General features: G+C 42.4%; 1 protein-coding gene across 2 annotated transcripts in view; it reads left to right on the top strand.

Moving 5' to 3' along the window:
- Window positions 1-17,183: 17,183 nt before the first annotated feature.
- Window positions 17,184-25,610, top strand: part of Ccdc112 (coiled-coil domain containing 112) — a 30,837-nt gene continuing 22,410 nt past the window's right edge. For both annotated transcript variants that reach the window (XM_075968713.1, XM_075968714.1), the window contains exon 1: window positions 17,184-17,414. In XM_075968713.1, coding sequence (XP_075824828.1) covers window positions 17,298-17,414 — 117 coding nt within the window. In that variant the 5' untranslated portion in view covers window positions 17,184-17,297. The remainder of the gene's footprint in view (window positions 17,415-25,610) is intronic.

Below are 25,610 nucleotides of genomic sequence, written 5' to 3' on the forward strand. Positions count from 1 at the left end.
AAGAGGGCACCAGACCTCATTACAGATGGTTGTGAACCACCATGTGGTTGCTGGGAATTGAACTCAGGACCTTTGGAAGAGCAGGCAATGCTCTTAACCACTGAGCCATCTTTCCAGCGCCAAGGTTTATTTCTTGTATTTGATTAATAAAATGTTGATTGGCCAGTAGCCAGGCAGGAAGTATAGGTGGGGCAATCAGACAGGAAGTAGAGGCAGGGTGATGAGAACAGGAGAATTCTGGGAAGAGGAAAGAGTCAGTCTGCAGTTGTCACCCAGATGCAGAGAAAGCAACATGAGAACACCTCACTGATAAAGGTACCAAGCCATATGGCTAACAGAGACAAGAATTATGAGCTAATTTAAAATGTAAGAATTAATTAATAAGAAGCCTGAGCTAATAGGCCAATCAGTTTATAATTAATATAGACCTCTGTGTATTTTGTTGGGACTGAATGACTGTGGGACCAGGTGGGACAGAAACCTCAGTCAACAAGCGGTTAAGAGCAATGGTTACTCTTCCAGAGGACCCAGGTTCAATTTCCAGCATCCACACGGTGGCTCACAGATGTTTGTAACTCCAGTTTCAGGAGATCTGACACCTTCCCTCCAATGCACATAAAATAAATTTAAACAAATTATAACAAAGAATATATTCATCCATGAAGAAGATTACAATTGCCATTTACAAGAAAATGGATGTATCAAATTAAGCTAGTCTCAAGAGAAAAATATAACAAAACCAAAGAAGCCAAACCAAAACAAAACAAAACAACTCCAGTTTGTCTCATATGAGGAACCTATCGAAAGAAAGAGAGAGAGAGAGAAAAGAAAGAAAGAAAGAAAGAAAGAAAGAAAGAAAGAAAGAAAGAGGGAGGGAGGGAGGGAGGGAGGGAGGGAGGGAGGGAGGGAAGAAGGAAGGAAGGAAGGAAGGAAGGAAGGAGGGAGGGAGGAAGGAAGGAAGGAAGGAAAGAAAGAAAGAAAGAAAGAAAGAAAGAAAGAAAGAAAGAAAGAAAGAAAGAAAGAAAGAAGAAAGGAAGGACAGGTGAGTGAAAAATAGGGGCCATTTTGGAGGGAAGTACAAGAGATCATGGAAGTGGGAATATGATTGAAATACACCATTTACGTGTATGACAATGTCACAGTGCTATTATTTTTACAAAGCATACATAATAGTAACATTTTTTTTTAAAACTGCAGAGCTCCGTTTTTTTCGCCACCCCCGCCTTTGAGACTCTTCCGAAGGGGGAGCAGTACCACTGTCCCTGCTGATCGCAAACGTCACTCACTGTTAGCATTCAGTGACGCACAGGCTGTTCTTTTAGCGTCCCTGAGCCAGTCCGAGATCAAACTGGTGGCTGGGCTGTGGGCCACTGTGACCATCCATCCACGCAGGACGGAAATTGTTCCAATTCAAAGACTATCTTCATCTCATTCTATTTTTAAAGAATGATAAGGAAAGAAAGAAAGAAAACCATTACAGTTTAGTAAATTGTGATTTTAGTAAAATACACCTGGACATGCTAGGCGCGCGTTAAGTGGGCCCTTTCAGAGTGACGCCTTCCAAACAATGCCTCTGCCTTATGACTAAGTTTCTATTTTTTTCTACAGATTCGCCAATCAGCCTTGTCAAAAGGAAATTTGTGACATAGTTTGGGGCTAAGAGATCAGGGAACAAAACAGGGCTAGAAATAGTGACCTGGTTTCCCTGGAAACCGAAGAAAGTACAGGTTTATAGGTCACCGTTGTTTTGTATCCGAAGCCTCTGATTAAAGTAGATTATAGCCTGCAGGTCCTTCACCTGTCTTTCACATAAATAAAATTTCCCAAGAGTGCCCTTTCAGCCCTGCTCATCAAATGAGTAATTGACAGAAGTCATTTCGGCCTATTTAGAGTCCTTTTTTTTTCTGCGTTCAGTAGGAACTTGGATTTCACAAATGTTGCAATATAAAAATTTGCTCAGAGACAAAAGCAAACAATAAAGGGGCTCTGAGATTCTAGAACTCCGGGATTCTAAAATATAATATAGGAATTAGTGAGCTTGTCTCACATCAACAACTTTAGGCTTATGTTATAATTTGATGATAACTCAAGATTTATTTTTATGTCACATAAATCAGGTTTTTTTTTTGTTTTTTTTTTTTTAGATTTCAGAAAATAAACCTTCTCCAGCTACTTTAGGAACCCAGTTTCGGGAAAGATTTTGAAGAACAGTGCGACTATAGGGAAATCTGGGAGCGGCTGTCCCTGGACACAGGCAGCCCCGCTGCCAGCTGTGTGCACCGGGGACTCCTGCTGGAATCTCAGACCACAATGTCCAGAATGCTGAGTCTCCATCTACCTGCCATGTTGGATGCTGACAAGAGCCTCGTGTACCTCCTCCTGAGGTTCTAACTGGATGACAGAGACTGACAGGGCCTGGCCCCTGCATCCTAAAGTCTAAGATGTTAAGAAATTTGGTTACTTTGGACCACGAACTCTGAGAAATTAGAACATTCTCCAAATATGAAATGGACTCGAAGGTGATGAGCGATGGTTTTCATGGCTTTCTGTTGCTGCGATAAAACATGGAGACCAAGAGTAAATTATAGAAGGTTTTATTAGGGCTGTGGCTCTAGAAGCAGAGTCCCTAATGTCAGGGGATGGAGTGTTGGTGTAGCAGCAGGAAGCTCAGTCAGGAAGCTGTGAAATTGTATCTTCAACCACATGCAGAAAACAGAGTGAACTAGGAATACGATGAGGCTATAAGAACCTCCAAGTCTGTCTGTCTTGATGTATTTCCTCCAGCAAGGCCACACCAACCCCCAAGGTGCTATAAACTTCCCAAAGAGTGGGTTACATATGTGAGCCTGTGGGGTACAGTTCTCATTCAAACCACATACGTTCTAAAAAACAACAACAACAACAACAACAACAAAAACCAATGACTTCAGGGGAATGACCTCAGTACCACTAGATGCCATGGAAAGTCTGAGTCACATCCATTCAATGGCTTTTATCATGCAGTCATGACATCCCGCCCTTAATGCCAAGGCAAGGACTGTTGAGGAAGACTCCTGCCATGCCGGAGAAAGCAGGCCAACAGTCCCGACAGCTGCAGACCAATGCAACTCATGTAAATATGATGTACAATGTAGTTACAGGAGTATTGGTGGAATAGCTGATTGAACCGTTTTTGTCTTGGTCCTTGAGCAATGTGAAGATGATACGTGGAAGAATCCTCTATTCATTGCTTCCCCAGGTGTGTGGTGCGTGATAGAAAAGCCCTAGGATATCCTGTACTCTATAGCAAGACACTGATCTAAGGGAATTGTCATAATGGCTTTCAAAAATAATAATTTACATATTCAACATAGAATTTTGGAAACTGGATTTGTTTTGGAGACTAGACCTAGTCAGCTGGCTTCATTTGAGAGTCTGAATAGGAGTGTGTTTGCTTGCCTGCCAGAGCTCTAACTAGAACGCTTCCTCCTCTTGCCACGGACAGATGACAACAAGAACATCTCAGTTTTCATGCATGAAAGATGAAAAATGGTTTCTCATGTGCAAAGAATCAAAGGCAGACTGGTCTTTCAAAAACTGTCTCTCAGCTGACATCTGGTGGTTAAAACCGGAAATGCAGTTTTATAAATGAAAGTTGGGTTCCCCAATGCCACAGACAGAAAACGTTTAATGACTTACAGCCAAATTGACTGAAGGCTAGCTAATTTTGCTTATATTGCTGGCATTGAGTTATTCCTAAACAGACATGACGGTGTGAGACTTAATGGAGAGAACTCTCCAGTGCTGCAATACATCTGGGCAGCTGTAAATCCTGCTCAAACTTGTAACAACGATTAGAAGACATAGTTAAATTTAATTCTTTAAAGAGCTTCCGAAGTGAAGAGACACATTAGCTTTTCAGGGTAAAAATTAATTCCTATTGGACTTCTTGGTGGCAATACAATATAGACAAAACAAAGAACACCTCCAGTGTTTCCTATGTGAAATTTTGAGGAGTGGGGGAAACGTGACTGTGTTTGAAAACGTTTGGGGTTTTGTCGTCTTAACACAAACCTGGGTCACGGGAATTTCAATTGAGAAAATGCTTCCATCGGATTGGCCTACAGAAGAGTCCATGAGGGCCTTTTCTTGATTGACTGATGTGTGAGCGTCCAGCCCATTGTGGGCAGTGCCATTCCTGGTCCTGGGGTATGGAAAAGAGCAAACTGAGGAGCCAGGAAGAGCCAAGAGGAGCCAGTAAGTAGTAAGTAGTGTTCCTTTATGATCTCGGCTTCAGGTTCCACCTCCAGGTTCCTGCCTTGAGTTCCTGCCTTAGCTTCCCTTCATGACCGACTGTGATGTGAGCTCTAAGATGCAAAAACCCCGTTCCTCCTCAAGTTGCTTTTGGCCATGGTGTTTATCAAAGCAATTTTAAAAACCCAACTAAATCAGGTGGTTATTAGGGAAGATGAATGGAGTTGTGAGAACATGAGAAGTGAGGGTAATGGAAGGGCGAATATAATCACAGAACATTGTGTGTATGGGTGAAAATGTGTGCGGCATAGTGAAACCCACCATGTCATACAATTGATGCAGACTAACAATATGTTCAGTGTTCTGAGCACAGCATTATTTCAGCCTCTTCACTCTTTCTACTGAGAACCCTTTCCTTCTACTCTGAGTAAACATATTTTCAGACTTGCGCGTGCATGAATGTTAACCTTGCACTATTCTCTACAGCAGTAGCTAAGTTAAACACCGTCTTTATTCAACTCTAATCTATCACATTCCTCTTTAGAGAATGTGTATATGTTCCAAAAGCTACTTGCTAGAGACACTCAAAATTACTGCATTGTATCCCGGTGTAGTAGTGCACGCCTTTAACCCTAGCACTCTGGAGGGAGAGGCAGGAGGATCTCTGTGAGTTCCAGGTCAACCTGTTCTGCATAATGAATACCAGGACAGCCAAAGCTAAGTAGAGAGGACCTGTCTCAAAAAGGAAGAAAGGAAGGAAGGAAGGAAGGGAGGGAGGGAGGGAGGGAGGGAGGGAGGAAGGAAGGAAGGAAGGAAAATATCCTTTAATGATACTGCATTATTTTACTGGGAATTATTGAAAATTTTTGTTTGAATATGTTTTCTTATAAGCTGTAGACCAACTTGTCTATTTCATTTTCATCTCCGTTTGGGGCTGGGACCATGGCTTCGTGGCACAGAACTTGCACAGTATGTGTGAAACCCTGGGTTTGCTCCCCAACACTGCAAAATATAAATAAATATAAATAAACATATTCTGCTTTTATAGCTTCAATGTATTCTTTTGCTACATATTCAGAAAATATAATGGTGAACATGTACACACTGTCCTTTCTTGAATGGAGATTCTTACTTCATTTTACTCTTAGGTATCTTTGCCTTAGATATATCAAACCGGATCTTTACTCCAATTATGTCTTATAACTGTGGCAATTGATTTTTTTCTTGTTCTTTCTCTCTCTTTTCTCCTTTGAGATGAAGGTCTCAGCATATTACCCAGGATGGTTTCAAACTCATGATCCTCCTGTCTCAGCCTCCCGAGCAGCTGGAATTGCAGACACATACCTGGCTTCAAGGCAATTGACCTCCACAGGCAAATTTTGTTTCCCTTGATCCCATAGGTTCTCGAGCTGTTTCCATAGGTTTACACGGACATTACTGGAATTTCCAGGTATACAACAATTTATAGATAGTGGTCACTGTACCGACTTCCAGCGTTCAATGTTTTTTCTTACCTAATTCCATTGCTTGAGTTTTGAGAAGTTTGCTAAATGAAAGTGCATGCTGTAGAAGCAGATGTCTTGCTGTTGATGTTAGAGTTTCTTCACTGAGCAGAATGATGGCCTTTGACAAATACTGGTCTTTCCTACTTTGTCAAGATTGTTATAGAATTGAGTGTGACCAAATTTGTTGATTGCCTATTTGTTGGCATATTTGGAGAAAATCACCCCCGCTAGTCAGTTTTACAAGGCAGGTTCAGTTGCAGAAAACTGAAAGAGATTTACAGACTTAAGGAGTTAAAATTTTAAGCAGGGATTCAATTGCTTCTGAATTAAAAGTGAGCAGAAGTGGGCTGGCTACACTGTAGAATGGGCCCACCAGGGCCATATGCTCCTGTCAGAATAAGAAAGTTGTGTTCCTAACCAATACTGGCTGAGTGTACCATCTTTGTATCATCTAAAAATGAGAACCTGGAAAAAATATTCTTAATACATCATAATCAAAACACTAAAAGTACAGAACAAGGAAAAATATCAAAAACTGCAAGAGAAATGACTAAGTAACATAAAGGCAAACCTACTTCAATTATACCTGATTTCTCAATGGAGACTCTAGAAACCAGAAGGGCCTGGACCTTAGTTCTGTAGTCTATCAGAGACCACAGATGCCAGCCCAGACTACTATAATCAGAAAAATTTTCAGTCACAATAGATGGAGAAAATAAGACATTTCATGATAAAGCCAAATTTAAACAGTATATATCTATCAATCCATCTCTATAGAAGGTGCTAAAAGAAAAACTCCAACCTGAAGAGATTAACCATACCCAAGAAACCACAAAGAATAAATAATTGCAGACCAGTAAATCAAAAAAGTGGAAACACACACACACCACTACAACGAAACAATAGGAACCAACAAACACTGCTCACGGATATCTCCCAACATCAATAGTTTCAATTCCCAACCAAAAAAGATGCAGACTAAGAGAATGGATGCAATAATAGGATCCACCCTTGTGCTGCATCCAAGAAATATACTTTAGCATAAACGATAGACATCATCTCAGGATAAAAGGATGAAGAAAGGTATTCCCAAGCAAGTGTATTTGCAAATGTAAAGAAGCAAGCTGGTGTGGCCATTTTAATATATGACAAAATAGACTTTAAACCAAAAGTAATTAGAAGAGATAGGGAAGAACATTACATACTCATCAAAGGGAAAAATCCACCAAGAGGACATTACAATTCTTAACATCTATGTACTAAACTTAACAGTAACTGTGTTTGTAAAAGACACACTGCTACAGCTTAAACTACATATTGACCCTCTCATACTGATTGCGAGAGACTTAATACCCCACTGTTGCCAATGTGTCATCCAGACAAAAACTAAACAGAGAATGCTGGAACTAACTGACATAAACCAAATTGCCCTAACGTATTTACAGAACATTTCACCCAAACACAAAAGACCTTCACAGAACTTGGCCCTAAACTGACTACATTCTCAGAAACAAAGCAAGTCTCAATAGATACAAGAAAATTGAAATAACACCCTACACCCTACTTGACTATCATGGATTAAAGTTATATAGCATCAACAATAGGAACAACAGAAAACTTATAAGCCCATGGACACTCAACAACTCACTACTGAATGAAAAAAGGGTCAAGACAGAAATTAATGAAGAAACTCAAAACTTTGTAGAGTTGAATGAAAATGAAAACACAATATACCCAAACTTATGGGACACAATGAAGGTCAAAGCACTGGTGCCTACATAAAAAAATTGGGAAAGATCTCGTACTAGTGACTTAGCAGCACTTCGGAAATCTCTAGAACAGAAAGAAGAGATCACAACCAAAAGGAGTAGATGGCAAGAAATAATCTAATTCACAGCCGAAATCGATAAAAAAGAAAAAGAATAATAAAAAGAATCAATGAAACAAAGAGTTGGTTCTTTGAGGAAAATGAATAAAATTGACAAATCCTTATCCAAACTAACTGAAAGGTAGAGGGAGACTCTCCAAATTAGCAGAATTGACCATGAAAAGGGGGTAGGTAATATGACAATGGATACTGAGGAAATCCAGAGAATCATAAGGACATACTTTAAAAACCTGTATTCCACCAAATTGGAATATCTAAAAGAAACATAATTTTCTTGATATAAACCACTTATCAAACTTAAATCAAGATCAGATAGGCAATTTAAACAGATATAAATGTTAGTAAAACAGAAGCAGTCATTAAAGGTCTCACTTACCAAAAAAGTCAAGCCAGATGGTTTTAGCACAGAATTCTACCAGACTTTCAAAGAAGTTAATACTAACTCCTCCAATTATTTCACAAAATAGAAACCAAGGGAACATTTCCCACTGTATTTTATGAGGCCACATTACCCTGATATCTAAGTTACATAAAGACCCAAAGAAAGAAAATTACAGACTACTTTCCCTTATAAACATAGATGCAAAAATTATTAATAAAAATACTTGCAAACTGAATCCAAGAACACATCAAAAAGATCATCCTTCATGATCAAGTAGATTTTTATCCCAGAGATGCAGGGATGGTTCAGCATTCATAAATTTGTAAATGTAATCTACCATATACTAACTGAGAGACAAAAACCACGTGTTAAATTAAATGCAGAAAAGGCCTTTGACAAAATTCAACACCCTGATACTTTCAGGTCCTGGAGAGATTAGGGATACAAGGGACATTTATCAGCATAATAAAGACAGTTTACAGCAAGCCAGCACACAGAATCAATTTAAATAGAGAGAAACTCAAAGCAATTCCATTAAAATCAGGAACAAGACAAGGTTGTCCACTCTCTCTATACCTATTCAATATAATATCTGAAGACTTAGCTAGAAAAATAAGAAAACAGAATGATATCAAGGGGATACAAATTGGAAAGGAAGAAGTCAAAGTATCTTTATTTGCAGATGATATGATAGGATATATAAGTGGCTAGAAAAATTCCACGGAAAACTCCTACAGCTGATAAACACTTTCAGCAAAATAGCTGGACACAAAATTAACTCATATAAATAAGTAGCTCTTCTATATACAAATGACAAAGGGACCAGGGAAATTCTAATCAAGCAAATGAATGACTTGCATAATAAAAACTTTCAGATATCAAATAAAGAAATTAAAGAATATATCAGAAGATGGAAAGCACTCCTGTGCTTTTGGATCAGTAGAACTAATATAGTAAAAATGACCACCCTACCAAAAACAATCTACAGATTCAATGCCAATCCCAATCAAAATTCCAACACATTTTTTTCACAGATCTTTTTTTAAATTTATTTATTTATTAAAGATTTCTGTCTCTTCCCCGCCACCGCCTCCCATTTCCCTCCCCCTCCCCCAATTAAGTCCCCCCCCTCCTCAGCCCGAAAGCAATCAGGGTTCCCTGTCCTGTGGGAAGTCCAAGGAACCCCCACCTCCACCCAGGTCTAGTAAGTTGAGCATCCAAACTGCCTAGGCTCCCACAAAGCCAGTACGTGCAGTAGGATCAAAAACCCATTGCCATTGTTCTTGAGTTCTCAGTAGTCCTCATTGTCCGCTATGTTCAGAGAGTCAGGTTTTATCCCAGGCTTTTCCAGACCCAGGCCAGCTGGCCTTGGTGAGTTCCCAGTAGAACATCCCCATTGTCTCAGTGTGTGGGTGCACCCCTTGCGGTCCTGAGTTCCTTGCTCGTGCTCTCTCTCCTTCTGCTCCTGATTTGGACCTTGAGATTTATGTCCGGTGCTCCAATGTGGGTCTCTGTCTCCTTTCATTGCCTGCTGAAGGTTAATATTCAGGAGGATTTTTCACAGATCTTGAAAGGACAGTTCTCAACTTCATCTGGAAATACAAGAAATCCAGGACACATTAAACAATCCTGGATGATAAAAGAACTGTAGGTGTTGGGGAATATTATTTTAAGGTATGTTGCTGTTGTTTATGCTGCATTTGTTTAACTCTGTGAAGCTGTGATTCTTTGCCTCTCTAAAATACCTGGTGGTCTGATAAAGAGCTGAATGGCCAGTAGTGAGATGGAAGCAAGGATAGGCTGGGCTCACAGGCAGAGAGGACAAAGAGAAGGAGAGATGAGAGAGAGAGAGAGAGAGAGAGAGAGAGAGAGAGAGAGAGAGAGAGAGAGAGAGAGAGAGAGAGAGGAAGGAGGAGCAATGAGAGATCAAGGGGAGGAGGACATAGGGGCCAGTCACCCAGCCACCCAAGCAGCCATGGAATAAGAGTGGAAGAAAAGGAAAAAAGCCCAGAGACAAAAGGGATAATTTAGGAAAAGCTGGCAAGAACCAAGCGAAGCGAAGGTCAGGCATTCCTAACTAAGAATAAAGCTCCATGTGTCATTTATTTGGGAACTGGGTGGTAGGTCCCCCAAAAGAGCCAAAAAAGTAAAACATAGTACAATAGTTTGGCAAACCATTGTGGGCCCGTATTTCCATGTAGGGCCTGAGAAAGTTGGAAAAAAAAAAAAGGTTGATAGCTCCTTTAAGAATTTATGCCTGCTGGTGAGCCCTTGAGTAGTGGAGGAAGGGAAGGGAGTAGAGAAAAATGTGTAACTCAATAAAAACCACACACACAGAAAAGAATTTATGCCTGTTGGTGGGCCCTTGAGCGGCCAGTACATTAACAAAAAATAAAGTATAAATGCCAGCCACAGCACAAGCATTGGCGTTCTACAGCTCTTGGAAGGTTGCATGCTGTCCCTAATGCCATACCCCCGACTTGGCTGTAAGCTTTAGGCCTGACTTTCACCACTCCACCCAAGAATGGATAGAATCAGCCTATCGAGCACGCGGAGGAGGTCCAGACAGAAAACCTCTAAATAGGTTCCAGTGTGCTTTTCAATGTGGGGAGGCTTAAGAAAGAAAAAAAATGGCTATAGGAAGTTATATAAAGAGATAAATCATTTTTTTAAAAAAATAAAATCTTTAAAGAGACAGTAAGAGTAAAAGAAAAAAAGCCATATAAAATGGGAAACACACATGGGATCTGTAATATTGTGTTGATTTTGAACTTTTTGATTGCTAAAAAGCAAAGTGTAGAAGCCAGCCATGATAAGCTCAATATGAACAGAATACTCAAAGGAAGTTCTTTACTTCCAACCATTATCACCTACCAGTGTAGGACTCAGCCATCTATAAGTTTAATAGAGGCCTGAGTCTCAGTAGTTTACCCTGAAGCAATACTTGGTTGCAGGAAGGATGATAAACTAAGATTACTTGAGCACCACCCAAGAACAGACTATCCAAAGGAAATGACTAACATTCCAACCTCTGTAGATAGGATCCTCTGCCAGCACACACTCACCAGAACACCCCTAAAAAATGTCAGCCAATTAGAGGTCCTGAACCTCAGAAACCCCTCACCCCCACCTTTACTACTATAAAAACCCAACTCTGAGCTCGGGGTTCTCCATTTATTTCAATATGTTGGACATGCGGAGAGACGGTGTTTGCAAACTTGCATAAAATAAAGGCTCTTGCTTTGACATACGAGACTCGGTCTTCTTGTTGACCTTTGGGGGACTTTGTGGATTTGGGCATAACACAAAGGCAGCTGCTAAAAAACCTGGAATTGGAAGAGGGACTTTAAATAAACCAACATATATACTTTAGGAATGCCTTAACTTTAAAAATGTCAAAAAATGTATTTGTCAAATGGAAATCAAAAATGCTTTGGAGAAGCAGTTCTACTTTTGTTTCCATAGGAAACAAGAGGCTGTGGTTTTGTTCTAGGTTGATTTGGATCTGGTTTGATCCCGGGAGATGTGGGAGGAACCCCACCTGGTCTGGCTCCAGATTCCCAATCCATCTTTTGTTTAGCTGATACCTTTTAATTTCTCTTGGTACCCTATGAGAATCTTGTCTGAGTTTCCCAAGGATACAAAGACTATGAAAAACAGCTTTCTAGAAGAAACTGCCAGACATTCTGCAGGACACAGAAGAAAGTGACTGACAAACTGCCAGTACAGGCAGGACAGGCTTTCTAATATCCTGCTTCATTGAAAAGTCTGCCAGATACTATGGGCCCATAGACTGAAGATGGATGCTTCAATGTTGCAAAGGAACTTCGGGTGACTGTCCAGGCAGTCAGATGTCTCTGTCATTTCTAGAGATTTTGGAAGTTGTTTGCAATGCACATTTGTTTACTTCAATAATATATCCTTCTGGTACCTTTGGTGGAGTTGAAGACTAGATAGTTAGAGTTGCAGTTTTCCTTAGATATGATAGAAAGTAAGTTAGGTATAAAATTTGGATTTACTAAGATAAGATAGATTATAGAGTATCTTCTTTAAATTTACCAGACACAAATGAATTGGAATTCAGTACATCGTGAATGTAATCTTTACTGGATATTTAATGTATTTTATATTTATTTTATATTATTTTATTGTATTGTATATTTATAGTCTCGCTATGTTAAAGTTAAAACTTTTCAGTTTTGTTTAGAAATTAAAAAAAAAGAAAATGCTGGGGAGCGTTATTTTAAGATGTGTTACTTTTGTTTGTTTAACTCTGTGAAGCTGTGATTCTTTGCCTATCTCAAACACCTAATAATGGTCTAATAAAGAGTTGAATGGCCAATAGCAAGGTGGAAGCGAGGGTAGGCGGGGCTGGCAGGCAGAGAGCATAAATAGAAGGAGAGATCTGGGAGAGAGAAGAAGGAGGTGCAATGAGAGAACCAAGGGAGGAGGATGTTAGGGGCCAGCCGCCCAGCCACCCAGCCACCTAGCCACCTAGCCACCCAGCCACCCAGCCACCCAGCCAGCCAGCTGCCCAGCCACCCAGCCACCCAGCCACCTAGCCACCTAGCCACCCAGCCACCCAGCCACCCAGCCACCCAGCCGCCTAGCCACCCACCCAGCCACCCAGCCGCCTAGCCACCCACCCAGCCACCCAGCCACCCAGCCGCCTAGCCACCCACCCAGCCACCCAGCCACCCAGCCACCCAGCCACCCAGCCACCCAGCCACCCGGCCGCCCAGCCACCCAGCTATGAAGTAAGAGTGAAAGTAAGATATGCAGAATAAGAGAAGGAAAAAGCCCAGAGACAAAAGGTAGTTGGAATAATTTAAGTTAAAAAAGCTAGCAAGAAACAAGCCAAGCTAAGGCCGAGCATTTCTAACGAAGAATAGGGGTCCTTGTGTGATTTATTTGGGAGCTGGGTGGTGGGCCCTCCAAAAGAGCAACATATCACATAACATGTAGGAAGCTCCTCTGCTGATGGCTGTCTAAGGCACTGCTCTAGGAATATAGCAGCATGCTGTGGAATATTAGTTGAAGATGTGCTACATTTGTTTCTACTGTGGAACATGTGTTTAATGATGCAAAGATGATGCATTCTTTCATGCTGCATTTCTTTAACTCTGTGAAGCTGTGTTACTGTGCCTCATTGATCTGATAAAGAGTTGAAAGGCTAATAGCTAAGGCAGGAGAGTGATTGGCGGGGCTGCCAGGCAGAGAGAACAAATAGAAGGAAAGAACAAGAAGGAGGAGGAGTGAAAAAAGAAGGAGAGGAGGATGCCAGGGCCAGCTACTTAACTACACAGCCAGACACAGAATAAGAAGGAACAAAAAAGATAAACAGAAATAGAGAAAGGTAAAAACCCAGAGGAGCTTCCTCCTGCAGGAGATGGGAACAAATATAGAGACCACAACCAGACATTATGCAGAGAATGAGAGACCTTGGAACACTCCGCCCTAAAGGGGATTTCTCCATCAAATCTCTCTCCTCAGAGCTCAGGGAACCCTGTGGACGAGGAGGCAGAAAGAGTGTAAGAGCCAGAGGGAATAAAGGACACCAAGAAAGCAAGACCTTCTAAGCCAACCTGATCAAAGCACATATGAACTCACAGAGACTGAGGCAGCACACACAGGGTCTGCATGGGTCTGCACCGGGTCCTTTGCACATACATTATGGCTTCCAGTTTAGTGTTTTTATGGGGTTTCTGAGTATGCAATTAAGTGGGTCTCTGTCTCTTCTGCCTTCTCTTGGGCTCTTTTCCTTTTGTTTGTTTTGTTCAATTCCAATGTGTAAGTTTTTGTTTTATCTTATTATATTTTATTACCATCCCTAAGAAGCCTATTTGTTTTCTAGTGAGAATGGATATGGGTGAGAGGGGAGGTGGGGAGGAACTGAGAGCTGAGGAGGGAAGAGAAATTGTAATCAGGACATATTATGTGAGGGGAAAATCTATTTTCAATAAAAGGAACACAAAATGAGAACCTGCGGCCACACCTTTCAGAAGGAACACACCTTCTTATCTGTTACCTCTGGATCAGTAAGACGTTACAGCACCTGTCAGTCCCAGAGTCTCGCTGTGCATAGCTAGAATGGATGTTTCAGGTATTACCTCTTACCTTACTTAGGTGTTCTGAAATCACAGTTTGCACAGTTTGCATTTATCCAATCCGAAAACAATCTATTTTAAGAACCCCAGATGCAAAGAATCCTTGGAGGTAAACATTCTAAACATTCTACCTCTGTGGTAATATTTGGCACACTAAGAAAGACTAAAATAGGCACTGAGTGAGGAGCTATCTCTACCTTCTGTTCATCGACATAGTGAATACTACTAGATTCATATCCAAAGAAAACAGTCTTTTTTTTTTATCAACAGACACTTGCACCCGTGGCAGCATCCACATTAGCCAGAACCAATCTAGATGCCCTTCAGTGGATGGGTGGAGAAACAAAGGAAGGTATATTTATAGAATGGGATTATTACTCCTCATCATATCAAAGAATGAAATCCTGTAATTTGGACTAACATGGATGGAACTGGAGAACAATATGCTGAGTGAAACATGCCAGATACAGAAAGACAAATGACGTATGTTCTCACTTATGTAATAGAAACCCGTGAGTCAATCTTGTAGAAGTAGGAGACGGAACAACAGACACAGGAAACAAGGAAAGGAGAGAAAGGGAGTAGAGAAAGAAATTAAGATGACTTTCAGAAAGAGAAAGGGAAGGAGTAAGAAGAGGAGGGGAGATAAGCCATAGCTGCTCAGAGGATAGCCTGTCCAGTTTTTTACATTAATATATTACACTTGAAAACTTTCCAGCATTGCTGGTCTTTCCTAACACCCTGCCCTTTCTGTTTTTGCTTTTTCTTTAAACAATTCTTGGTATATTAGCCCAAGTTGTCTTAGAATTCATAATCCGTCTGCCTCAGTATGTTAACTAGAGTGATTACTGGCTTCCATCACCAAACATGAATATCATTTTCTCAGTGTGCAAGTTCTTGTGCATTTATAAAGAGGATGTGGCTTCGATTTAAAATTCTCAGACAAGAATATTTTAGTGGAAAGGAGTTTTCTTTTGTTTTACCTAGGAGCTAACATCTCTGAGCAGTTTTCTGGATATTTAATTATGTAGATGGTATTTGGGCTTATTGTTCTAGCTAACTGTAAAATCAATAACTTTCAGATTACTGTCTGAAACTCCTTTTGAAGCAATGGACTCATGTTTATAATCTAGGATGGAATTATTAAGTGGTATGGTCACAAAATTACAATGCATGCCAAAGATGTGTCCTAGGTAGCTTTGTCAACTTGATACAGCCTAGGGTCATCTGAGAGAGGAAGTGTCCACATCAGACTGGTCTATGGGCACGTCTGAGGGGAATTTTTGACTTTTAATTAATGTAGGAGACCCCAGTTCACTGTGGGCAGTACTATTCCCTGGGCAGGTGGTCCTGAGTTATACGTAGAAACTAGCCAAGCATGGGTCTATGAGCAAACCTTGCGTGTTCCTGGGCTCCATTCTTTCCCATGGTGTGGGTTGCTGTTCTTTTCTGCAGCATCAAATTTCTGCTCTTTATTGGGTCATTTACAGCAGTATGTAAATGCTCTCTACTAGTTCTGACTAAAACAAACAAACAAACAAACAACAAAGTCTCTCTTATGGCTACCACCTCAACACTGGGATCACCTGTCCTCCTAAATCTTCAACTGACTCAAGCAGGCTTTGTTCTCCACCACCCATTGGCTCTGCTTTCATCATGATGGCCCACAACCTCCTTTTTGACAAACCGAACTGTTATGTCCCTCTTGTTACTAGACTGCCAGGCAGCAGCTCTAAGGGCTGATATACACCTCCTTCTATAAACGCCCCAAACGAAACAATTTCCTCTGTCCCTAGGCTTAGTTTTCTGTCTGCAGCTGCTGACTTAGAAGGTTCTAGACCCAGTCATCAGAAATGTCCTTTGCAGAAATTTTGTCAAACCTTATTCAAAATAATCTTTGTATGTAATAATCTTCTTTGCAATATAGATGAAGGCCAAATCCACACCTTTGGAGATGCACAGGCGTCTTACCTGTTATAGGTTCCTCCTATATTTTCTGGAGTCAGGAGCCCGAGTTTGTATCCTGGTCTCTTCCTAGGCTGACTAATTTCCTTAACTTTATCCATGAAATAGAGATGAAACTTGCACTCTATAGCTAAACCTCGCTATTTGTGGCGATGAAACAGAAATGCATAGGAAAGCACCCCCACGAGGGTTGCCAAGGTGCTTATACTTAAATGCAACGCTTGTTTACTTGCTTATATTCCCTCCGAGAAAGACGTGAGAGGAAGACTCTTGCCTATGGAACTCAACCAAGAATTCCCCAGATCTAGAATTGCTCCTGGGAGAAGCTACAGCAGGAGCTAGAACTGCGAATGCTTTCACTTAAATGAGGAGCAGAAGAATGTATAGACGCTAGGTCCATTGCCACTGGTTGCTTCTGAGAAGATCCATTTTTCTCAACTTTCTACACAAAGTCTTAGGAATCTTTTATCTTAGAAATAAGTCCTAGGAAGCAGCTATGGTGTTCCTGGCTCTGATACCTGCTTCTGCGAGGAATGATCTTTCTTTGAAAATATAGAATAACATGTATCCCTAGAATTCAAAGATATGCTTTATCCTTCAGTAAGTTTCACCGGCACTTACGGACATAGAAAACAGTTCTATCGTATGAAAATCACATATGTTCGTATAACACGAATACAATTTAAAGGAAGATGATACATTTCTCAACAGCTATGGGCGTGGGCGAACAGAATAGGCACCAGTGCTAACAAAGCTCATATAATACAAAACTGAATAGTGGCGCGCTGCGCCACACCATGCCAAGTCCACCTTGCCCCCCTAAATCGGGTCCAGCATCCTCATCTTCAACCCACAAGCCGGCGTTGGCCCCGCCCCTTCCGAGCTCCGCCTTTAAGCCTGTCCTGCCAGGAGCCGTGCCCCGGCGCAGCCACGCCCCGCTAAGCCACGCCCTCAAGCTGCCCGCCCCATGCACAGCCACGCCCCGCTAAGCTACGCCCTCGTTGCCCGCCCCACAAAGCCACGCCCTAATAGGCCACGCCCTCGAGCTGCTCTCCCCGTCGAGCCACGCCCCCTACAAGCCACACCCCTCCGGCTAGGCGGGGTCGGCTCCGCGCTCCGCCCTAGTGGTCCAGCGGTTCGGAGCCGTCCGCGGAGCGTGGGTGAGCGCCCACTGGAGCCGTTCCCGCGCACAGGCGCGGGAGTCTCGGCGAGCAAACATGGCGGCCCTGACGACCGTGGTGGTGGCGGCGGCGGCCACGGCGGTTGCCGGGGCGGTGGCGGGGGCGGGCGCGCCTGCGGGGACCGGCGTGGGAGCGGCGCCGACGCCGCAACAGGTAACGGCGGAGGCTCGGGCCTTGCTCGGGCGAGCCTGGCGTTTGATGGCACTTAGAGCCGGGACCGTGCGGCGCTGGGGTCGGGCCTCAGTGGAAGCTCGGGCCGCCGCTTCCTCGCGCCGTGTGATAGGACTCCCTTTCTTCAAAAATGGGAGCTGGTGATGGGAGCTCTGGGTATTTAAGTCGGCAGTGACCCAGGGCTCCAAGCTAGCTTAGAGAGAGTCTGAGCACCAAGAAATTGGATCCGTTGACTGCATCGGTGCAAGAAAGGTGTTTACCAAGATGGGGGGTCCTAAGGATCCCATCTCTGCTGGGTGGAATGGGAGTCTTTCGTTCAGACGATCAGACCCCTTTTTCTGCTTCAGTTTTTCTCTGTATATAGCACTTAACACACAGGCTCTGTTCCATATTTTATACCTGTTTTTATATTATATTTCTGCCTCCATGAAAATGTAAGTGCCAGGAGGGTAGACATTTTCAGAAGCTTTAGTCACTGCTGTATTCCTAGCACCAAGGACTGCGCCTGTTGTGTGTCCAAGACGGTGCCTTCGAGATAGTAGGCACTTACTAATAACGTGGTTCAGTCCAGACGTGAAGGAAAGCTACTGTGTGCCGAGGTCTGGCTCCACCTTCCTTTTCTATGGGAATACGGTGTTCTTTCTAGCATCAAGTTAAGGAAATTCCATTTAGGGAAGCTTTTTCTCACACATCCTTTGCTTTTCTCCCCGTTCTCTCTATCTATATAGCTCCCAAAATAACTTATATTTTAAGGGAAATAGAAAATAAAAATTTAAAATAGATTATGTAAAATTTTCTTAAGTATATGTTTTAAATGCCTGACCCTTTGATTGTGGTGCATACCTGTAATCCCAGCATTCAGGAGGCAGAGGTGGGAATGTGAAGAGTTAGAGGCCAGTATGGGTTGCACAATGAGAACTTTTCTTAAAAACAAAACAAACAAAATACCAAAAATAAAAAATGGTCTGATTCCAGTGGTTTAATCATGTGGAACGTCTTTTTCCATGAAAACTTTCTGCCATATTGTAGTTCAGTATGATTTCCTCACCTACATCTGTATGCCACGTTTTACATGCTGGTGTACCCAGCTTCCTTAAACTCCTACTGGCGTGCACTATCCTGATTCCGCTCTGGTCATTTGCAATGGTTGTATTTGCTTTACAGGGCTTGGAGCAGAAAGTCCTGTGGGACTATTTCACTCTATGATGTTTAGCAATCCCTGGAGACATCTTTGGTTGTCACAACGGGCAGGATGTGGTACTACTACAAACCCCTATTACTGCTAACACCTAGTAGAGAGTAGAGACCGGAAGACAGTTCCCCTCTGAAAAATGACCTGTTCGACAATGTCAGTATACTGAGATTGAAAAACTCTAAAATATATGCCTCACAGCAATGATGAAGTAGAATTTCTCAAGAATAGTAAGGTTTTTTTTTTTCTTAAGTTAAAGTAGGGACTGGGAAGATGGCTCCCTTGGTGAAGTGCTGGCTGCATAACTTTGAAGACCTGAGTTCGTGGTTGGGTGCTACAACATGCACCTGCAATCCTGGTGCTGGAGACCTGGGGCTTGTTGGCCAGCCAGCCTAGCCAAACCAGTGAGCTCCGTTATCCATCAAAATAAATAAATCAATAAAATAAGGTGGAGAGCAATTAAGAAAGGCAGCTGATGTCAACCACCAACTTCCTCATGTATGTGCACCAACACATCCAGCATACACATGTGAAAAAGTTATGTTGTGATATTTCAGACAAGTTCATGTGTTGTCAGTTCTTCATACCTTTCCTAATATCTACACACACACACACACAGACACGCTGGCACATACAAACCCCGCCCCCCTAACGCTGAGCTTCAGTATTTGTCAGATGATTGACGAGTATCTGTCCTAACCCTAAAACCACACATGTTTTCTGGAGAAGAGATCATTTTTATCATAGTCTCATGATATTAGAAATCTCTACCTAAAGACCTAAAGTTCCTGTCGGCCGAGTTCCCCTAGCAAAAACCACAGATGGGCCGGGCAATGGTGGCGCACACCTTTAATCCCAGCACTCGGGAGGCAGAGGTAGGCGGATCTCGGTGAGTTCGAGACCAGCCTGGTCTACAGAGCTAGTTCCAGGACAGGCTCCAAAGCCACAGAGAAACCCTGTCTCGAAAAACCAAAAAAAAAGAAAAAAAGAAAAAGGAAAAAAAAACACAGATGGGGTGACTTAAACAACAGGAATGAAGGTCCTCCCTCTAACAGAGGCTCGATGTCCAAATCTAGCTGCTGTGAGGTTCCTCTTCTCGCTGGTTCATATGGTCTCTGTCCTGTGTTCATGCAGGGAGAGCGTGATCTCTGGTGTCACATAGAGTACTGTGTGCACAGTCGTTAGGCTAGGGAATGTTACTCATTTCTCACCTATTATGAAAAGTAAAATTATCTGTGCTTTTTAGTATTTCTGTATTATATGTTCCTATTTCCTCAATAGCTTTTTAGGTGTATTGTAGTTTCCTCTAAAATACAACACTCCCTCCTAGAGGGAAACTCATTAAGCCTCACAATATTCTAAAGGAAGGTAAAACATTGCATCCTGCTTGGAAGATTTTTAAGATTCCAGAGATGGGCTGCAAAGATAGTTCAAAGGTTAAGAGCACTTGTTTTTCAAGAGGACATGGGTTTGATTTTCAGCACCCCTATGCTGACACAACCATCTGTGCCTCCAGTTCCATGAGATCCATGATCTCTCCCTCCCTGCCCCCACACACATAATTTTAAAAATGTTTAAAAATTAAAACAGAATGTACATTTCAGAATTCTCTGACCTCTGCAGACAGCAGAAGCAGTCATATACGTGGTGCACAGACATATATGCAATCAGAATACCCATACATGTAAAATAAAAGTAAATCTTAAAAAAAAAAGAGACCCCAGATGTTCTAAAGAAAGGCTACTTAAGAAGCAGGAAGTAGACAACCCAAAAGCTTCAAGAAGTACCTGAAGTTGACGAAATGCACTAGGGCCCTCCCTCCCTAAGCTTATATAAGCAGGAAGGGCTGCTGAGAGACACTCCGAGGCTAGCCCAGGTTCCTAGAGGAGGTAGGTGGGAGAAGTACCCTGGAAGAAGCAGAGACCAGCTGCACTGCCTGGAAAAGTCACTGTCCCACTGAGCTGCCTGCCTGCATGTTGTGCAGTGGGCTTCAGGTCTCCAACTTTGGTGCACTGTCACCCGTGCCGGGTGGTCTTTGGTGATGCAGCTGTCCTTGAGTCATTTCTTCTGTAAGTCACCCCTCACCCATACTTTGTAAGTAACCCCAGTAAACCCGTTAGTTCACCAAGGTGGACGTCGGCAGTTGTCCTTGCTTTGGGCTATTAGACTTACCAGGCTTTTGCTCACATCTCTTTAGGAATGGCGTCCCCAGCACCTTTCAAGGCTCGCTACTTTTCTCAGATTTCCTGTTTGTTCCTAGCAACTGTTCTTTTAGCCATTTAAGTTACTGAATTATGCCTTTAAAATATTGCAGAACTTTGTTATTGTGTGTATGTGTGTGTGTGTGTGTGTGTATGAGAGAGAGAGAGAGAGAGAGAGAGAGAGAGAGAGAGAGAGAGAGAGAGAGCGTGAGTACCACAAGGAGCGCATGCAGCATAGCAAGAACTTTACCTGCTGACTGCCACCTTGACAGTCCCCCCTTTTGAAGAATCTAACAGTGTCATACTAGTGGTTTTGAACCAAGTGTTACCCAGAGACAGGGCTCTAGGCCTTTTGTTTTGGTTCCAGTGGACTTCTCTCTAACGACCTGAATTTTACGTCTCTCAACTGACTAAGATAGTCCCTCAATAATAACTTCACTCTATGGGACCTAGGCAATGGCTCAGTGGGGCAGAGCTAGTTTTCTGGAGGACCAGAATTTGGCTCCTGGCACCTATGTTGGTGGTATGCAACCACCTCTAACTCCAACTCCAGGGGAACTGATGCCCTCTTCTGGCCTCTGAGGGCACCTGCATACAAATTCATTCATTCATTCATTCATTCATTCATTCATTCTCTCTCCCTCCCTCTCTCTCTCTCTCCCTCTCCCCCCACACACATAATTTTAAAAATGTTTAAAAATTAAAACAGAATGTACGTTTCAGAATTCTCTGATTTTAAATGATTTTCAAAATGAATTTCCCATAAAAAGTCCTGCACATGTACAGAGCTATGTGTATGGCCAGCTATGTAAAGCTGAATAATGTTCTTCAAGGCTCTGCGCATCCCGATTTCCAGTACCTGTGAGTGTATAACTGTATCATAGGAGACTTGGCAGATGTGATTAAATACCATAAAACGGGAAGATTATCCTGGGTTCTCTGAGTGGACCCAGTGTGACCCCAAGGGTCCCTTTACAATAGGCAGGGAAACCAGAGCTAGTGGCAGGAAGTATGATGACGTAAGCAAGAGAGCAGTTGTGTGAGGAAAGGGTCATGAACTGAGGAGGGAAGGCAACCTCTCAAAGCTGCAAAATGGAAGTGGGCTCTCCCCGGAAGCTTCCAGAAGGAACAAACCCTGCAGATACCTTCAGTTCATACAATAGTGAACAAATTATATACTTATGTGGCTCAACTGATAAATGAATATAGTATAGAATTATTAAATCATGTAGCCATTCCATCATTTTGTTTTGGTAGTCAGATATTTGGAAATTTTCTTTTAACTTGAATCAACTTATTGAACAAAACTCAAAGTTTCCTCATGTAGTAGGTGGCTCTCATTGCTTTGACAAAACACCTGGCCAGAAGTTGAGGGGATGTTTATTTGGGTTTCATAATTGAAGGGAGAAGATTTACTGAGGAGGGGAAATGCCAGTGGGGATGTGAGGCAGCTAGTCACATTGTGTCCATGGTCAGGAAGCAGAGAAGGAGGAATTCTGGGATTTGGCCCCAGACACCAGCCCGTAGAATGATGCTGCTGCCCACATATGGAGCAGTACAGCTGACCAGCAGCTACTCATTCCCTTCCTCTCCTTCCTCCAGTCTCTGTCACCATTGTTCTATTATCTTTTTCTATGAAATCAACTTTGCTGAAGAATCTCCATTTAATAAGACCATGTGGTATTTGTCCCTCTGTTTGGTGTGTTATACTTAGTGTGATGTTCTCTAGGTTCACAGCTTGGCTGAGACCTGATTTACAGAACTGTAAGAGATGAAGTTTGTTGTGTTTTAGTCACTAGTGTGTGCGTTTCTGATTTGTTTGTTGTAGTAGTGACAGGAAGCAGAAAGAAGGACCCGAGAAGGTTTTCATCTTCATCTGACTGGAGTTCCATGCTGGCAGAGGGAAAGGCCGAGACGGAGTGCAAACTGCTGGTTGAGTGTTGATCACATGCTGCTGCAGGAGACTGATCCTCCTTTTCCCAAAAGGACAAAAGAACTCCTTGGCTCTCAGTATCCCCGAGAGTCTCTGCTCACCTGTTCGCTGACGGCTAAGCTAGCTGAGCAGAGGTTATGGTGCCACATGAGACAAAGATAAAAGCTTCACAAAATTAGTTCATAAATTGGCTAAACACAAAACAAACCCCAGAAGCCTCAATTTTGCCTTTGCCACATTATATTGTGTCCATTTCTTAACATAAAATTATGAACTGTAAAGAAATAAATTCACATGTGATAAAATAATAAAATAAAGAAAGAAATTTACATCTAGGAAGGAATAAAGCATTAAACAGGAAGACCAGATATAGGGTGTGCTGTACAGGCTTTATAGAAATTATGCCGGGTCTTAGTTTGTTTGTTTACTTTGAGATGGAGACGTGCTGATTTAAAACTGAATTCAAGTATCCTGCTCTGGCCTCCAGAGCAGCTAGGAGCTGGGACTACAGATGTACTGCATGCACAGCCTTAATCACTTCTACTCAAAGAACTAAAGAAAAACATGCCTAAAGAAGTGTATATGTGCTGCCGAAGCGAGCACAATGCCTAAAGAAGTGAAAAGAAAAAAGTATGAGATTGATATCTCACTAAATGGAGCACACACATATACACACACACACGCAGAAAGAGAGAGAGAGAGAGATTTAAAAAATTAAACCAGATTTGGGGATTTAAAAAGTGCAAGAACTAAAAACTTCACCAGCACCAGAGAGGCCCACCCCACCCCAGGTTTAGTTGGAAGAAAAAAAAATCAGTAAACTTGAATCTAGGTCAACACAGATTACACTGTCTGGAAAACACAGAGATGATGATGACGATAAATACAACACCATTGAGTGGGTCAGTTCATGATGATGAAACTATGATAGAAATCATTCCCACTATGGAAGACCAAGAAGCCCAGTGTGAAGTAGCAGCTAGAGTCCAGGCTGTGATCTTCAGATACCTGCCCTAGTGACCCACTTCACCAGCTCCTGCCTCCTAAATACTCCACAGCTTCTCCAAATAGTGTCACCGTCTAGTGAACAAGCATTTAAAACATGAGCCTGTTGGAGCCATTTCAGGTTCAAACTGTCCCATTCCTCTTCTCCTGGCCCTCAAAATGCTCATCCATCTTATAATGCAATATGCGTTTAGTCCAGCGTCAGGAGTTCCAATACTGTTGAAAAGTTGAACTCCATAGTCTGTTGAGACTTGGGACAATCTGTTAGCTGTGAGCCTATTTAGTAAAAAAAAAAATAAAGTTGCTTTAACCATACAGTGGAACAGAATGGCCATTCCCATTCCAAAGGGGAATAATGGGGGAATGGAGTGAGGAATAGGACCGAAGCTAGACTGAAAGCCAGAAGGCTAAACATTAAATGTCATCTGTCTGCAGCATCCTTGAGTCTCTCTTATAGCTTAGGCTTCAACATCAAAGCTTCATACCTTCCTCTCCATGGACTCAAGGAAGGGAATCAGTCTCTGTTACATCTTGCCTGTCCTCCTAGGCTTTTCCCTGTAATCTCGTTGACCCTGTAACTCTTGTAGTCTCTATGCCTGCCGACAGCATCGTGTGGCTGATGCCAGGTTCTGCTTCTAATTCAAGCATTAGGCAGATCCCACTGGACATCTGACACAAACCTCGACATGTCCCAGAAGATGGAAGCTGAGTCAAAGAATTGCTTTCATCAGATTGGCCTTTGGGCATGTCTGTGAGGGCATTTTCTTGATTGTTAATTGATGAAGAAGGGTCCAGACCACTGTTGGCAGTGTCATACCTAGGCAAATACAAGAAAGATAACTGACCCTGAGTCTGGAGTAAGCCAGTAAGCAGCGTTCCTCCATGGTCTCTACTTCAGTTTCTAGTTTGGCTTTCCACCAGAAAAACATGAGAACTCCTGAGCATGTTTCAGTCTTCTTGCTGCCGCTGTAACTAGGGCCGTGAGGCTAAGAAGAGATGGCTGCATCTGTTCAACATTTCATGAAGGCTAGAGCTTTATAACAACTTGATTAATGGTGGCGTGTGTGGGAGGAGAGCATTTAGTCACATGGCAGATAAATATATAATGATGAATGATAAACATTAATGCTGGGAAAGCTCTACGGTTGCTGGGGAGATGGCTCAGTCGGTCAGAGTGTTGCTGCACAAGCATGAGGATCTGAGTTCAAGTCTCCAGCACTCCTATAAAAAGCTGGGTGTGTGAGACAAACACTCTGTTACACATACACAGCCCCCCTCAGAGCGGCTTTGATTAGTCTGAGATGACCAGTGATGTATACTTATAACCTAGCACTATGGAGGACAGAGACAGAGCTTCTGGGGTTTGCTAGTCACCAATCTAGATCCAGACTCAGTGAGAGATCCAGTCACACACACGCGTGCAGACGCGCGCGCGCACACACACAAACACACACCAGATAAACAGACAACCCTAGTTAACTAAAAACAACATTGAAAATTCATGTGGAAGAATGCAAGGTATCTAAAATAGTAAAAAAAAAAATTAAGAATACTGTTCAATTGCTCATAAGTCTCAATTTCAAATTGCTTCAGGCTACTGTAAACATACCATTACCGTAACCAAAGGTGATACTGGCTTCAGGCTGAACAGAAGGTTCACTGAGAGCTGAAAACCAGATCTGTTTGTGGGCAGTGGAGTCTCAGCAGAAGCACTATAAGGAAAGGTCTTTCAACTGTTGGATGATCACACAGCAGTTCAGTTTCTACCCGTGCTGTGTACGTGAATTAACGAAGACTAGATCAGAGACTTTGGTGTTAGAAGCTTGACCAGGTGCAAGTCTTTCTGA

Source organism: Microtus pennsylvanicus, chromosome 4 (assembly GCF_037038515.1).
Source record: "Microtus pennsylvanicus isolate mMicPen1 chromosome 4, mMicPen1.hap1, whole genome shotgun sequence".
Taxonomy (NCBI): domain Eukaryota; kingdom Metazoa; phylum Chordata; class Mammalia; order Rodentia; family Cricetidae; genus Microtus; species Microtus pennsylvanicus.